Genomic DNA, 15203 nt, shown 5'->3' on the forward strand with positions numbered 1-15203 from the left:
TGGACAGCTTCCTCTGAGGAAGAGAAATGCAGGAGACGCAAAATGTTTGGGTGCACGTTAAGAAGGAGACGGGTCTCCGAAAGCAAAGGGGGAGCTCGATAAATTGGAAAGTCTCCAACTGTTCCCCCCAACCCTGTCCAGCTCAGAAACATTCCTCCTTTTCATGCAAGTGTTGCAGGCAACATTTTGTGACTCTCACTCCTCGCTTGATCAAAAATCAGGAGCTGGTATGTAATGGTATGTGGGGATGAGAAGATGAGGGGAAGAGATGCTGCCTAGGGAATGGTCAGATAAAAGGGGAGGAAGCCCACAGCTGAATAGTGGACAGAGAAAGAAACTCAGAAAGGATCTGCCCTGGCTGTAAAAGAGAAGGTGGGAGAATTGTACTTTCAGACTTGCAAGATTCTGTCAATGCAGCCTTACAATAAAGTAGAATTAGCTCAGCTGGTCAGGTTTCCTTCTGGTCTACTGGGAGGCTGTCAGCATGAAAGCCTCTGCCTTTGAATAAAATGGGTTCATCGGAAAAGGTGCTACCCGGCACCTGATTTCCTTGCCACCAGAGACTCACACAGCTCTCCTCCTACAATGCCTCCCCTTGATAGGAACTGAAGGATTGTCTGCACATTGCAACCAGTGCAACTAAGGGGTGAATGGCCTGGTGCCACATGCATTGCGACGTTATGACGCACCCCACGACTCACGAATGGGCAGGATGGGCATCACGACGCCACAATGCCGGCTTGGGCATTTCCTGGCCACCGTGCTCTGCAGCGGTGCCTGTCGCTAAAGGCTCCCCCCCCCCCCCGTCTTCTCAGCATTGGAAAGCAGAGATCCCAAACCCTTAAGGGAGCAGCTTCCTGAGACCTCCCCAGGAAATTTCCAAAATGCAAAGTTTCACGAGATGGAAAGGAAGAGCGATGAAGGGCAACTGGGTGACATGGATGGAAATTTTAATTATCAGTACAAGGTTTTAACTTTGTGCTAACCTGCTGCTTTTGAGGCACAGTTGCCACTCCCCACCCCACACCCCGCTAAATTCTTGTTTTAACAAAAAGCGAAAGAGAGAAAGTACCTGGCTTTGCAAATAGCGTGTTTCCAGCTGGTAGATGAATGCAGCCTGAAACACACCCCCCCCCCGTCCCAAACAGGTTAGATTAGATTCTCTGATTAAAAATCGGTTTCATGATTATTTTTTTACTTTCTTTTTTCCCTCCCTTTCTACCCAGGGAGCCCTCAAGGTAGGTAAGGGTGCAAAGTGAAATGTAAATGATGAAAAAAACACAGTACAATAGTTAGAATTCTATTTTTTAACACAGCTTCTCATGCGCCTGGGGAAACTGACCAAGGAAAAAGTCAAATTGGCCGGGGGGGGGGGCGATATTTCTAGAGACCGTTCCAGATTGGTAAAAAAAAGTCTCCCTCAACTTAAACTCAACTCTTGGTAACTTATGGGGAGGGGGATTGTTGACATTATGTTTATTATTATTATGTGTTATATTGTCTTGGGGGGGCAGGATGTGAGGCGCTTCCCAGAGTCACGATTACAGGTTGTCCTCATTTAACTATCACCATTGGGACCGGCCACTCAGTCGTTAAGCGAAGTGGTTGCTAAGTGAAACATCATGGTTTTACTTCCGCTTTCCTTTGCTTTACAGACCTGCGAAGGTCATAAATGCGAGGATTGGTTGTAAAGTTACTTTTTCATCACCATCATAACTGTGAACGGCCACTATCTGAGGCAGTTGCTAAACACGGATGACCTTACACAAGTTGGGGGGGGGCTAGATAAATCTTCTAAATAAAAAGACAATTGGTCTGAGTCAGCATACAATGGCGTTTTTTCATCTTACTAAGTCTCCCCGTCCAAAACACCCCACATTTCCAAACAGGAATAGATCAAACGGATCATGAGATCCCATACACTGCCCACATCCCTTGGTGATGTCATGATGCGCATGATGCCACTTGCCCTCCCCTGCCACCCCTGCCCACAGACATCCAGCCTTGGTTCCCGTCCCCAAACGGTCCCACTGGGGGGCTGAGATGGCTCAGGAGCCCCAAGTGTGCCCCCAAAGGACGGGAGGGGGGCAGACAATCTGCAATCCCACGGCTCTCGAGCTCGTTGGCATCTCAAGATGCTGAAATGCGGCTAAAATTCCCAATTTGGGGCCTTGGGTCACAGGTCCCCTCAGGGCCAATCAGTGAGTGACGTCACGCCATTTCATTTCAACAATTTGTATGCCTGGGCATAAAAGCAACCATCTATCTATCTATCTATCTATCTATCTATCTATCTATCTATCTATCTATCTATCTATCTATCTATCTATCTATCTATCACAAATAATTCATGTGGCTGGGAATAACGGTAATTATCTCCTTATTATTTATTCAACGCAAACCATTTATATGGCTGGGAATAAGCGCTAATCACGCTTCAGCCCGGCCTCGCGTGTGACGCGGACGCAGCCGATGAACCGCTTACCGGCAGGGCTGGAATGAAGATCATCACGTAAATGTGGGTTAATCTGCAAGAAAAACGGAGCAGCGTTTTACTGGGCTGGGAACCCGGGGTGAAACGGGACGATCCCCTCGGGCTGGAATGCCCGCGGAGGTTCAGCACGGCAGGGGGCACGGCGGGAGTTCTGAGGGCGCTTTCGCAAAATGGCTGCCGCGGGACACAGTCGGAGAGTGGCACGTCTGCCTGTTAGTTGCCCTTCTGGCAGCTCTGCAGATCCTGGGGGGCTCTTTGCTGCCCACCTGATCCTTCCACTTTTGGGGGGAAAGGCTTTTTTTTATTTTCTAAGAAAGTTTGGGCCCGGAGGCATGATGGAAGTGCAGACAAAGCCAGAAGACCCCCTCTGCTTTACTAGGGCCAGGTTTTGAGATATGTAAAATTATATATACACACACGTACCCATAGAATACATGCACGCATAGGTCTTTGCCTATTAAATGTATATCCTACCGTTTGTACAGGAGCTCAAGGTGGCCTGCGTAGTCTTCCCTCCTACTTTTCCCAACAACAGCCTTGTGAGGTAGGCTAGGTAGAAAGAGGGACTGGCCCAAAGTCCCCCAGGGAGCTCCTTTGGCTGAGGGAAGACTTGAACACAGTCTCCCCACTTTTAATCCAACACATCACCACTAAACCACACGCATGTGTGTCCACATGTGAAACGTATACACACACACAGACAACTCTGGTTTCCAAGACAAGCACGAATGTGAGAAGCCTTCCTTTCTTGATGCCCACGGGCAGCCTTCAAAGATAGACTGCCCCTTTCGCTGGAGGTTCTATTAGGATTAAATAGGGTTTTTTTCCCAACCTCCCCCCCCCGGGAAAGAAAAAAAGCTTAGGGACCTGTTGTTTAATGCCTTGTCCCCCTGAAAGACGTAGGGAGGAGGAACTCTTGACCAAAAAAAATTAGATATAGAGAGCGGACGTTTTTCTCAAAGTTCGAAAAGAGGACGAGGGGACTAACCCTAAAGACAGGAGTGAGAAAAGAGGCAAAAGAGAGAGAGAGAGAGAGGGAGAGAGGGAAGGAAAAGAGGGCTGTGTAGTCATCTGCTGCGTTGTGCAAGAGCAGGAACTGTTTTTTGGAACTCCACCCAACCGAGAGACGCTCCCTGCTTTTTCAAAAAGCAAACGCGTTCCTTGCGGACGCCCCGCCGGGACTGAAAAAAAGGCGATCACCGATGAAAGAGGAGAACTTGTGACGCGAAGCGGCGCCCTGGCTCAATTTTCTTTCCTGCTCTCCACCCAAACAGAGAAAATTAAAATCTGGGGTTGAGCGGGTGGATGAACTTAATTGAATTTGAGGGGGTTTCTTGAAAGGGACCCCTGCGACGGGCATGTTAGACGGACGCAGCATCTACGTCGAACAAACCGGGGTCGTCCGTGGAGGGAGGGGCTGAAAAAAGTCAAGAGGGCCGCTGCGATTGAAGCCCCCAAACGGGGGTCGCCCGTGGAGGGAGGGGCTCAAGCTGGCCTGCTATTCCCCGGAACATTCAGGGCAGCCGCAGAGAACTTCAGTGCAAAAAAGCAGCAGGAAATACCGAACGAACCTGCAGGCGATTAAGCCCCAACCGTAAGCATATTAAACTCTGGGGGAGAAAGAAAAAAAAAAGGCAATCCTTCCATAAAAGGGTTTAGGGTCGGAGACCCCACTACTCGGCCTTCTTGGCGAGAGCGACTGAAAACGTCGAGGGCGAGGAGCAGGACTCAGGAAGATGAGAGCCTACACAGGCTGCCACGGCCCCCAGAAGGGAATTTGCTCTCGGAACGCGTGCCTGTGCGCACACGCCTGTGCGCCCACGCCCGTGGGCATGCACAGGCGCCACCGCTGGATGGCAGCCACCCGCCCCTTCCGCCATGCCCAACCTGGAGACTTCAGGGTCCTGCCGGCAAAGCAGCAGGATCCGCTCGGTGTTGATGAACAGGGCCCAGCAAGGAAAGCAGAAGAGGAGCAGGATCAGGATCCCCCGCTGCAGGATGGTCCCGACTCGCTTCACGTTTTTGCTCCCGTAGGTCTGGTGAGACAAAAGCCGGCGGGCGAAAGGGAAACGGAATCAGCTGGCTGTCACCTCCCGCAGGGGACGGCCGGTGAACTGGATTCTTTTATTCGCTCGCTGGAGAAAAGCGTGCGGGAGCAAGGCGCTGAGGAATTCAGGGATAACGTCCTTAACCTGGACGAGTCGCCCTCCCCTCTTTGGATACGAGACAGAATCACAGCATGTCAAGATCAGAAGGGACCTTCGAGGTCATCCATCCAACCCCAACCAGTGCAGAAACCCAGTATCCTGCCTCTGTTTAAAGACCTCCGGAGAAGGAGAGCCCACCATCTCCTGAGGGAGTCAGTTCCCTTCAGAAAGGCCATTATTTCTTGATTTATTCCGCCTCCTCAGAGACATGCCGCCCCCCCCCGTTCAAGAGTATTATTTTATTTATTCGTTTATTAGTGAAATGTATATGCCGCCCACCTCCCCCAGAGGGTGACTCTGGGTGGCTCAGGATTAAAATCAAACGTTAAAAACAGTAAAACTGTAAATATCCATATTAAATTAGCTAAAAATAAAAATAATACTATATAAAAAGAGTATGAACAGGTCACTTCCAAAATGCTCCGAACCGCCCATTCAGGAGCCGGGCAACTTTCTGAATTTTGGGGACCAAATCAAAACAGCCAATCCTGGGACCTCGTTTTCAGGATCGCCACACGCTGCAAGGGAAGATTTTGCACACTCGTGGGGTCGGTGAAGATATTTTGCACTGGGGCTTTAGCTTCAGTCTGGAAAATAGGATCACTGGGGCTGGGAGAAGCCTGTTTTTAGGTGAGATTCTAGAAAGCAGCTGTTGGCCAGAGACGACTTAATCGGCCCCAAACAGCCTGACATGGAATGAAACAGGTTTCCAGTTTCCTGCTATGCAAACTCAGCGGCTAGACAAATCTGTTAGTGCAGGAAGGGCAAATCCACAAATCAGTTTTTGTTCTTGTTTTAAATGTCAACCTCCTCCAAAAGGGATCCAGGAAATTTGGATAGCGTGATTCTCCGGTGATGCCATGACATAACCCCCACCATCCCTTGGAGATTCCACCATGAAAAAAATATTTTTCTTAAAAAAAAAAAGGGGGGGTCCCCCCAGCTGCAAAAAGTTCCCCATCCTGTCCTTTGCCATAAATCAGCTTCCCACAACTTTATCTCTGGTCCTACAATTCCCAGGTTCTTTTGCCCACACGTCCTGCAGACACCAGTTTGGCCATAAATCCTGATTAAAGGAAGTACGTCAACCCGGACCAGGAGCTGTGCATTTAATTCAAGGTAGGGCTGCAGATTATGGACCCAACTTTAGCCAGAAATACACATTACCTGCGACATGAGGGTATCGCATACCGATGCCAAGCCGGTACCCACTGAAATGCCAATCACATTGATAACCTATAAAGTTGGGAAGGAGAAGAAAGGAAGAACAGGTCAGCAAGACTGTCCCAATGTCTCAATTGCGCATCACTTAGTCCTTGACATCTCCATGCATCTCCATTGTCTCAGTGTATCCGTGCACCATTCAGTCTCCAACCTGTCAACACATCCCCCATGTCTCGTTGCACCCATACACTGCTCGACCCTCCAGCGTGTCAATGCATGCCCAGCGTGGTCTCCATGCATCCATGCACCATTCAACCCCATCTTGTCCAATTATCTCAGGGGGCAGTGCTAGAAAATCCCCTCCCTGCTTGGGCCAGGCGGGCATGTACATACCGAAACAGCAAGGGTGACGGCATCGAGTTCAATCTTGCCCAGGTGGCCGCAGAAGACCGAGCTCACCACGCTGATCAAGAAGCCCAACAACTGGGCTGTGAACTGAGGAGGAAAACTCACCGTTAGCAGATCATCCCTGGAACAGACAGACGGCTCCAGCATCGGAAATCGAAAAGCCCCTCTTCCCTTAAAGATTCGCCTCTGTAAGTTATTCCTTCAAATGTGCAAGTTAAACAGCACCACGAGGGATGACCAAACCACACCATTTGTCTGAATATGAGTAATCCCCCTGGAAATGGACCCAAATCCACCTTGTCTTTCTTCGTTTCCAACCATCTGCCATTTTTACTTTCACCCCTTTACTTTCTGGCCTCGAACGCCGTGGAAAACGGTTCTTGAGCTAGATCCTGGCTGGTTGAACTTTGCTGAGAATTGTCACCGAATTTGTGGAAACTTAGCACCTTGGGGGGAAAAATGCTGGCATTCTCCAGGGGCTAAATTCAACTCCCCAGTATATTTGGTACTTTTTTACGCACACTCCTGGAACGACACGTTTATTCAAACACCAGTGGAGGTTGCACCCAACTTAAGGGGATCGGATGCAGTTCGACCAATGCAGCAAAGGGCTTCTGGTTTTGATCCAGCTAGCCGGGCCCGTTTCCAAGAAATTCCGTTCCATTTTCTTCCTGGCATCCTTGTTTGCTATTTATGCCCCCTCACCCACACTCCAAGAGCAGATCAGCCCTACAGACCCACCTAATTTTTTTTCTTTTTTTGCAAAATAGGTGTGCTTCTGCACATCTCCGCATGCCGGCTCTGCGTGGCTCCACACTTAAGAAATAAGGCCTACGTAAGAGTAAACCCCTGCCAAGAAAAGCGAGCTTTCGACGCACCGGGAGCCTCTCCCCTTGCGGCCTGCAACGATCCGCTCCTTGTGTCTTTTGGTCGCAAAGAGTTTGAACTGGCACTCGGCTCCTGGAAATGAAATCTTTGGTTTGGTGTTTTTTGTACTCGGGAGAAAGAATCAAAAATAAGCTAAGCCAACCTGGGCTAATGCGGTTTGTGCAAACGCCACCCGGCCCGTATGTGAGTTATCCAATCAAGGTGATGACCTTTCTCGGTGCCAAGGCTCAGAAGGGGTGAAGTGGGGCAATTCAGAAAGGACTTTGATCACGTAGAAAAGCACAGAAAGTTGGGAAGCTCTGAGCTGTCCTCAGCATCTGTTCGTCTTCCCAGAAAGATGGGGATCCAGAAATCTGGAATGGTGGGGGGGGGGGCTTCTCTTTTATCTTTTGCAGAACAACTGCCCTTCGAGAAAGCCTTTTAAAATGTTAGACAAACTCCGGACAGCCTTCCCCAAATGTGGATGCTTGAACTCTGAAGCCAGGCCTCTTCTTTCCACCCCAACCTGCGAAAATGTTCTGCCTGGAGCAATTCTGGAAAATCTCAAGGCTGAACATGATCGGATGATGGTCTTCTGACTGTGAGTCAGTGCTTTTCATATGGCAAAGAACAACGGCTGGTTCAGTTTGGAAGAGGGGATCCCCCCTCTCTCCGTAAACACCGAGAGGCAAATAATGTTTCCGGCAGCCGGGTGATGGGGACATGGGTTGCGCATATACCAGTGCAAGCCAAAGGTTAAATTCGGGGACAGATTGGCCTCCTTCAACATACCTGTTTTGGCATGCCCGTTCAGCCCCTGCAATTTCCCATTGAAGGTGGGAGAAAAAGCTCGCCCCAAATTCCAGGAAAGTTGGGAAAAGATTCCCATCGGAAAACCTCCTCCAATCAGTTAGTGGATTTATAAAGAGTTGTTTCTATCAGTGTTTCTCAACCTTGGCAACTTTAAGAGGTGTGGACTTCAACTCCCAGAATTCCCCAGCCACCATGGCTGGCTGGGGAATTCTGGGAGTTGGTCCACACCTCTTAAAATTGCCGAGGTCGAGAAACTCTGTCCTAGCTACTTTTAAAAGCTTATCCCACCCTCTCCCACGACCTCAAGGTGAGTTACGGATTTAGGACTCCTCTTCTTAAAATCTTTTTATCTAGCTTTGCTTCCCTCCTTCCTCAGCTTCTCCTTCAACCCTGTGAGATCTGTGGATCAGAAAAGTTGATACAGATAAGTGACCACTGGATTAATGAATTAAAAGCTCCACTGCGTTTCTTTATTTAGTCCATTTGGGGTGCCACCCTCCTGATGCCTGCTAGATGTCTGCATTCATTCATTTGTTCCATAAACACTGCTTCAAGAGCTCAAGGGGGCATACATCATGCGCCCTTCTCCTATTTTTCCTTGCCACAACAACCTTGTGAGGTAGGCTGGGCAGAGAGAAGGAGACTGGCCTAGAGTCTCCAGGGACTTGAACTTGGGTCTCCCCTCTCTTAATCTAGCACAGTGTTTCTCAACCTTGGGAACTTGAAGATGGGTGGACTTCAACTCCCAGAATTGAAGTGGCTGGCTGGGAAATTCTGGGAGTTGAAGTCCACACATCTTACAGTTCCTAAGGTTGAGAAACACTGAAATATCAGCCAGATGTTACAGCTAAGATCCAGATTGAATACACTTCATTTGATGAGCAGGAAAAACTCCCACCGATCAGGAAGAGAATTTTCTCTGTGGCTTAGGTTTTTCCATCATTATATAAACATCTCTCCCTCCCTCTCTCCAAAGTTTGCAAACTCTTTTCCTGAAGCCCCTTTGCAAACCAGCTGAAAATGAATTTTCCAAAAGCTCAGCTAAAGCAGAAATCTTTGCAAGACCTCAGTTGGGTGGTAAATGACCTTTTTAAAGGACTGGAAAGGGGAGGCAGGAAGGATGGGGACCGGAGTGGACTTTGGGGTAAAGCTATAAACTTGACAAAAAAGAAGAGATCTGGGCTAGGAAATATTAAAAACTGGAGCATAATATTGACTGATTGATTGATTGCAGGTAGTCCTTGTTTAGCGACCAGAATCAGGATTGGCAACTTGGACATTAAGTGAAGTGGCTGCTAAGTGAAACCGCAACCATGCTTACGATCTTCCTTCCTTCCTTCCTTTCCTTTGCTTTACAGACCTGCGATGGTCGTAAATGTGAGGATTGGTTGTAAAAGTTACTTTTTCATCACTGCTGTAACTGCAAACAGTTGCTAAATGAGGCAGTCGCTAAATGAGGACTACCTGTATGTGCCATCTCATCGTTTTTGACTCCTAGCGACCACATAGGTAGATTTTCTCCATGAGTAGCACAATATATTATTAGGCTATTACATTGCATCCCATCCTGTTAGCCACACAACGTCCCTGCAATGTAGGTTAGAATGAGAGAGAGTGCCAGGCCAAATCACCCACATTTAGTATGCCTCCTTGCATCCAAACTCAGAATATCAAACAGAAGAAGATTAACTGCCAACTATTCACAAGACTGGTGTCTCGTATAAAGACCTCTGAAATTTCTCCAAAACAGATAATATCCCATCGGGGTCAAGTTCAGTTTAAAACAGCTTGAAATAGCTTGAACGGGACCCCTCCCTGGAGGGGCAGAACGAATAAGTCTGCCATTTCCAGAACTGTAAGCAGGACATTTAATTTTGAGTGGAGTCAAGTGTAATTTGTTTTGAAGAAAAACTTAATGAAAAACCTTTTAAAAACTCGATGAGAACTTTTGAAAACTTTTTTAAGCTTAAAAAACCTTAAAGAATTTTACGAATATACCAGCAGCTCCTCTTGTCAGTCATTTTTTGGACGAGGCTGGCTAACTCACTCATTTCTATTTAATATCCTTTATCCCACCTATCTACTTAAAAAGCACGCAAACCAGCGAATTCAAGTTTCCCTGAATCTCGTCCCGTTAAGCGTTTTTCAACCTGAATCGCGCTGGCTTGGGATGATGGGAGCTGTAGTCTGACACTGGCTAACTGGGATCAGACTGAGAAAAGTCCCTTTGTGGTGCAGAAGTATAGACCACCTATCCAGGCTGCTCCAAATGGGGAGACATTAATAAAAAAGGAATAGAAGCATTTCTGTAATTTTATTTTTGGTGGCCGATTGAAAAAAGAAAAAAGGCGGGGGCTATCTTTTGTAGGAACCCTGATTTGCAACTGGCAAATGTTCGTCTTGTATTCTTCTCAAAAGAGGCCTGGAAGCGGAAGAAAAAGAAAATGGACAGAAAAAATAAGAAACGAGGGAGCCATAAAAAGACAGACTTTGGTCTCTTCCACTCAAGGCTTCCATTATCAGCTCCATCTGGGCAGAGACCAGAAGTTAGGCAAATTAGGGCAAAATCCAGGAAGCACCCTACGAGACCACGATAGGAGGAAAACCATGTTAGTCTATGGTAGCCAAACCTCAAGAGGAGCCTGGTAGCCCCTTTCCCCACTCATAAATGCTATTAAAAGGCAGACGTTGCCACTCGTGAAACCATTCGCCCCTTGGCTCCAAAAGGACGATCAGGGGAACAAAACATCATAAGAAACTAATCACAAATTATCATTTAAATCCTACATCAGTCTGGCCCAGTGGTGCTCAACCTTGGGAACTTTAAGATGGGTGAACTTCAACTCCCAGAATTCCCCAGCCAGCATGGCTGGCTGGGGAATTCTGGGACTTGAAGTCCACCCATCTTAAAGTTCCCAAGGTTGTCCATTCCGCTTTCTAATTTGGGGGAAGGACCTTCCGTCCATCCAACTCAGGTTGCGTCTCTCTCTTTGACGCCTTCTGGGGCCTGGCAGCATTTTCCAGATGCCCACCCCCAGGGCAGCGGAGCTGGCAAAGGGGCAAAAGATCGGGCCATCATTCATCCCGGAGACCAGGTGGGCTGCTGGTCAGATGTTTAAAACTCTGGGAAGCTGCCTACAGCTGCTTGCTGTGTTTGCTGACTCCAAAAGTCAAGGGAAATCACACCATCGCCTTGATTAACAGTGCTCAGAAAAAGGGGGTGCACAGAAGCACCCCAGGAGACCTGGCGCCGAACCCTACAACCCCCCCTCCGGTTTATAAGTGGAGCAAGGCGATCAAGACTTTTTAACTCCATTTCTGGGTTCACACGCCCCCTCCCAGCAAAAAGGAAAGGGTCGGGTTTGCCGCAGCTCCCAGCCAGCTGAAGCACCACCCTAGCTGGCTTGGGTTCACACCGCGGGGTAAACCCGAGTTAGCAAAACCCCGGGGTCGGGTTCATATGAGGGATCCTCACGCAGCACTTATGGACCGAAGCGGGGAAGGGACGGGCCGGGTCGAGGTCGTTCACACGACCCGCCAGACGACGCTGAAACGGGGCGAGTTCATTTCCCTTCCAGCCGAAGTAAACTCGCCCCATTTTAGCGCAGTCCGGCGGGTCGTGGGAACGAACTCCCCGCCGGCCCGGCCCGCCCGCCTTCCGCTCGCTCCCCCGGGTCCCGATCCCTCCTTACCACGGGGGCGCCGATCTTGATCAGCTCGCGGGCCTCCTGCCAAGCGCCGACGGGCAGAAGCCGGCGGAGGCTGCGGGCGCACCGGGAAGGCGAGAGCGGCGGGGAACGCGGGGCGGGCTCCTCCATCACGGCCTCAGCGGGGTCCGGGCGGCAACGGCGCGGCCGCCTCCCTCGGCCATGGGGGGGCCACGCAACGCCCGCCACCGGTCCGCCCAGGAGCCCAACGGCCGCTAGCCCAACCCGCCCGCGGCGGCGGCAGCGGCGGCGGCGGCGGCGACAGCCCGCTCCGTCGGGCGCGGGCGCGGGCGGGGCAGCGAGGCGAGCGAGGGGCGTGGCCGCGCGGGGAATCCCCGACTCTATTGGGCGGGACGCGCTATGACGCGCGCCCAGGCGGGGCGCCGGGCAGCCCGCCCCGCCCCGAAGACGGGGCTTCCCCTTTAGGCGAGGGTCAGCAGTTGGCCGCCGGGTCCCGCCGCCGGCCCTGGGCATCCGCACCCTGGGGGCCGGCTTTGAAAGCATAGACCTGTTTTTTTTATTCCGGGCCACCAAATCTGGGCTGAAAAATGCCAGGGGCAGTTTTATGGATCGATTGGAAACATTGATAGAGCCGCCCACCTTGCCCCAAACTCTGGGCGCTCACAACCGAAAGATCAAACAGCATTTATGCACAATAAAAAAATATTCGCACTGAAACCAGACCTAAATAGCTCAACTTTCATACGCAACCCAGAACAAATTCATCTCACCCAGTGTTTTTCAACCTTGGCCCCTTGAAGATGGGTGGACTTCAACTCCCAGAATTCCCCAGCCAGCCATGCTGGCTGGGGAATTCTGGGAGTTGAAGTCCACCCATCTTCAAGGGGCCAAGGTTGAAAAACACTGACCCACCACCAGGTGAAGCGTCTTGTGCAAATCTATCAAATAGATTCGCTGGCTGGCCGCGTTGTGTGAATGCAGCCCCTGAACGAAAGGCAGCGCGGATGGCCCCAAAGTTGACCTGATAATTCACCTGGGTGTGGCGCCGCTTCGGATTGGGGGCTTACCACGCCCCAGACTTTGGGGTGTCCCTGGGTCGTGAATGGGGCGGAAAAGAAAAAAATGGGGTACTTTTACGCAAGGCTGGAAACCTTTTACGGGCTTGTTGCTGAAAATGGAAGAAATGAAATGGTGATTTCCGGATTTGAGGATTAAAAAGGGCTGAACGTGGGATAGAAGGGAACTCGGTCGTGTAATCTTAAAGCGGGAGGAGCGATAATAAGTTTGTAACTGCTATAAAGAAGATCAGAAGTCGTTTCTTTGATTCTCTTTTCTCTTTTTGCCTTTTCTGTATTATTCTTTGGACTTTTTCTTGTATCTTCTTTCTTTTTCTTAACTTTTCTTTGTATATTTTCATTTTATCTTTTACTTCTGTAAACATTTCTAATAAAAAATGTATATTTCTTTCATATATATACATATTTCATATATATATGCTTCCTAGCCTAGCCAATTTTTCTTTTTCATATATAAGAAAAAGAAAAATTGGCTAGGCTAGGAAGGATGTAGGGACGGCGGGTTTCATCACACCCTTTCAGACATGGCTTTGCACCCTTCATTGTCTGTCCCAAAAGGTCAGGGTTGCCAGACTAACACCTCACAGATGCAAATATTTGCTCCCGTCATTCTGCGCTCGATTAAGGGGATGTCCCTCAAGCCAGCTTCTCCTGTTTGCTTGCTTCCGGGGCACAGTCCATTCTTCACCCATCCTTAGCCTCATCGCTCTTCCTGAACTTAATCCTGCTGCCCGTTTTTGCATTTTTATCTCTGTTCCACCCAGACTTACAGAGGATGTCTTGCTTCAATTGTAGGATTAAACCTATCGCGTTCACAGCCTGGTCCCAATATATATTTTTTGTATTTGAGGAGAGTGTTAGAGACTGAAAATATGCCTGCTAGACTCCTGGTCCCTTCCTGCCTTTAATTTTTTAAAAAAGAGTTTTAATTAAAACAAAAAAACAAACAAAAAGAAATGGTCCTGTTATATTTATTTCTAGGGATGTTTCTCCCCCCATTGATGCTACAGGTAGTCCTCACTTAACAACTGTTCAAAGTTACGACGGCGCTAAAAAATAATGACTTATGACTGGTGTCCAAAGTTATGACCATCACAGTGGCCCCATGGTCACATGATTGTGATCCGGGTGCTTGGCAACCAGCTCGCACTTACGATGGTTGCAGCGTCCTGGGATCACATGATCACCATTTGTGACCTTCCCAGTCAGCTTCCAGGAAGCTAAATCAATGGGGAACTGTGTGATTCACTTAATGACCACGTGATTCACTTAACAACTGTGGTGATTCACTTAACTGCCACAAAAAAGGTTGTAAAATCAGGTCACATGATGATTCACTTAATGACTGCATTGCTTAGCGACCTAAATTCCAGTCCCAATGGTGTTTGTTAAGTGAGGACTACCTGTACTACGAAATACACAAGGCAAATAGCTGCAGAATAAGGCTTGGTTTGGAAATGTGCCCATGGGGGTCAAGAGCATCTGCGGGGACCAAACAGATGTAGCAGAGAGCAGCCCCACCCATTTGCCTCCTGCTAAATAGATGGGGGGCTACTCCTTCTGCCCACCTTAGGAATCACTGTAGGAAGAATCCAATCCAACCCAGCGGCCATTGTGTGAAAGCGCTAACAGCATGCTCTGAGCCCATCAGCTCAACTGGCAATTCACATGGTGGAGGTTGAAGACATGAATTGAATTTTCCTCCCTTTGCCTGTTCCAACTAATCAAACTGATTGTAATTAAGTCTGAGCTAAGCAAACACTTTTAGGTGCCATTAACCCAGGGAACCCCCAGCCACAAGATGGGATGACGGCTTATGGTGGGCCATCTACCCAGTTCCTTATCCTTCACCCCTTTTTAGCCCAACTGGAGGGCCCAAACCAGTTTTAATCTCGGTGTAGAAAAGGCTCTCCTTGACAATGTGGCAAGGGATTCTGGGAGTTGAAGTCCAAGTCGTCAAAGGGGCTCTGGGTTGAAGCAGGATGCAAAAGTCTTTGCAAGATGTTTTGGTGGCTGTCCTCCAGATGTGTAAGATCAGGACAAAAAGTAGCTTTGATTTACGTATATTTATTTCTTTATTCCATTTGCACACCATCTTAAGTCAATGACGTCTCGTAGCAATTCATTACGCATTTAATACAGTATTTTTCTCCTTCAACCACATCAGCCATGTCAGAAAACATCTCTCTGCTGCCTTCTGGTGGGTTGTCCCAAGTTTTGCAGGGCAGATGTGGTCGCCTTAACAAATACACAGATTTAAAAGAAACAAGCAAAAACAGGCGCCAAAGCTCAAAAGCATCAATACTCTTCCTCTCCTGCTTCTTCAGAGTCCAACTTTTGCTTCCGTAGAGGGTCACAGGGAAAACCGTGGCTTCTTTGGTTCTGATCTTTGCAGGCAGAGACACATCCCAGCATCTGAATATCTTTTCCAAGGCCTTTGTGGATGCTCTACCAAGGGCTAGTCTGCGCTGTATTTCTTGACCGCTGGTTCCTTTACTACACAACT

At 48.9% G+C, this 15203-nt stretch overlaps 1 protein-coding gene across 2 annotated transcripts in view; it reads right to left on the minus strand.

Moving 5' to 3' along the window:
- LOC103060500 (multidrug and toxin extrusion protein 2-like) overlaps positions 1-11958 on the minus strand; it is a 29681-nt gene extending 17723 nt beyond the window's left edge. Inside the window, exons 1-7 of one of the 2 annotated variants that reach the window (XM_088131295.1) lie at positions 11646-11727; positions 7015-7233; positions 6259-6360; positions 5869-5937; positions 4382-4530; positions 2486-2528; positions 1073-1117 (exon numbers count right to left, since the gene is read on the minus strand). In XM_088131295.1, coding sequence (XP_087987421.1) covers positions 1073-1117; positions 2486-2528; positions 4382-4530; positions 5869-5877 — 246 coding nt within the window. In that variant the 5' untranslated portion in view covers positions 5878-5937; positions 6259-6360; positions 7015-7233; positions 11646-11727. Of the gene's footprint in view, positions 1-1072; positions 1118-2485; positions 2529-4381; positions 4531-5868; positions 5938-6258; positions 6361-7014; positions 7234-11645 lie in introns of both variants that reach the window. The other variant, XM_088131294.1, reaches the window with a different exon arrangement.
- Between the last annotated feature and the right edge of the window lie 3245 nt (positions 11959-15203).

Source organism: Python bivittatus, unplaced genomic scaffold (assembly GCF_059951505.1).
Source record: "Python bivittatus isolate LINGU-HERP-01145 unplaced genomic scaffold, Pbiv_v1 ctg000940_np1212, whole genome shotgun sequence".
In the NCBI taxonomy this organism is placed as follows: Eukaryota; Metazoa; Chordata; class Lepidosauria; order Squamata; family Pythonidae; genus Python; species Python bivittatus.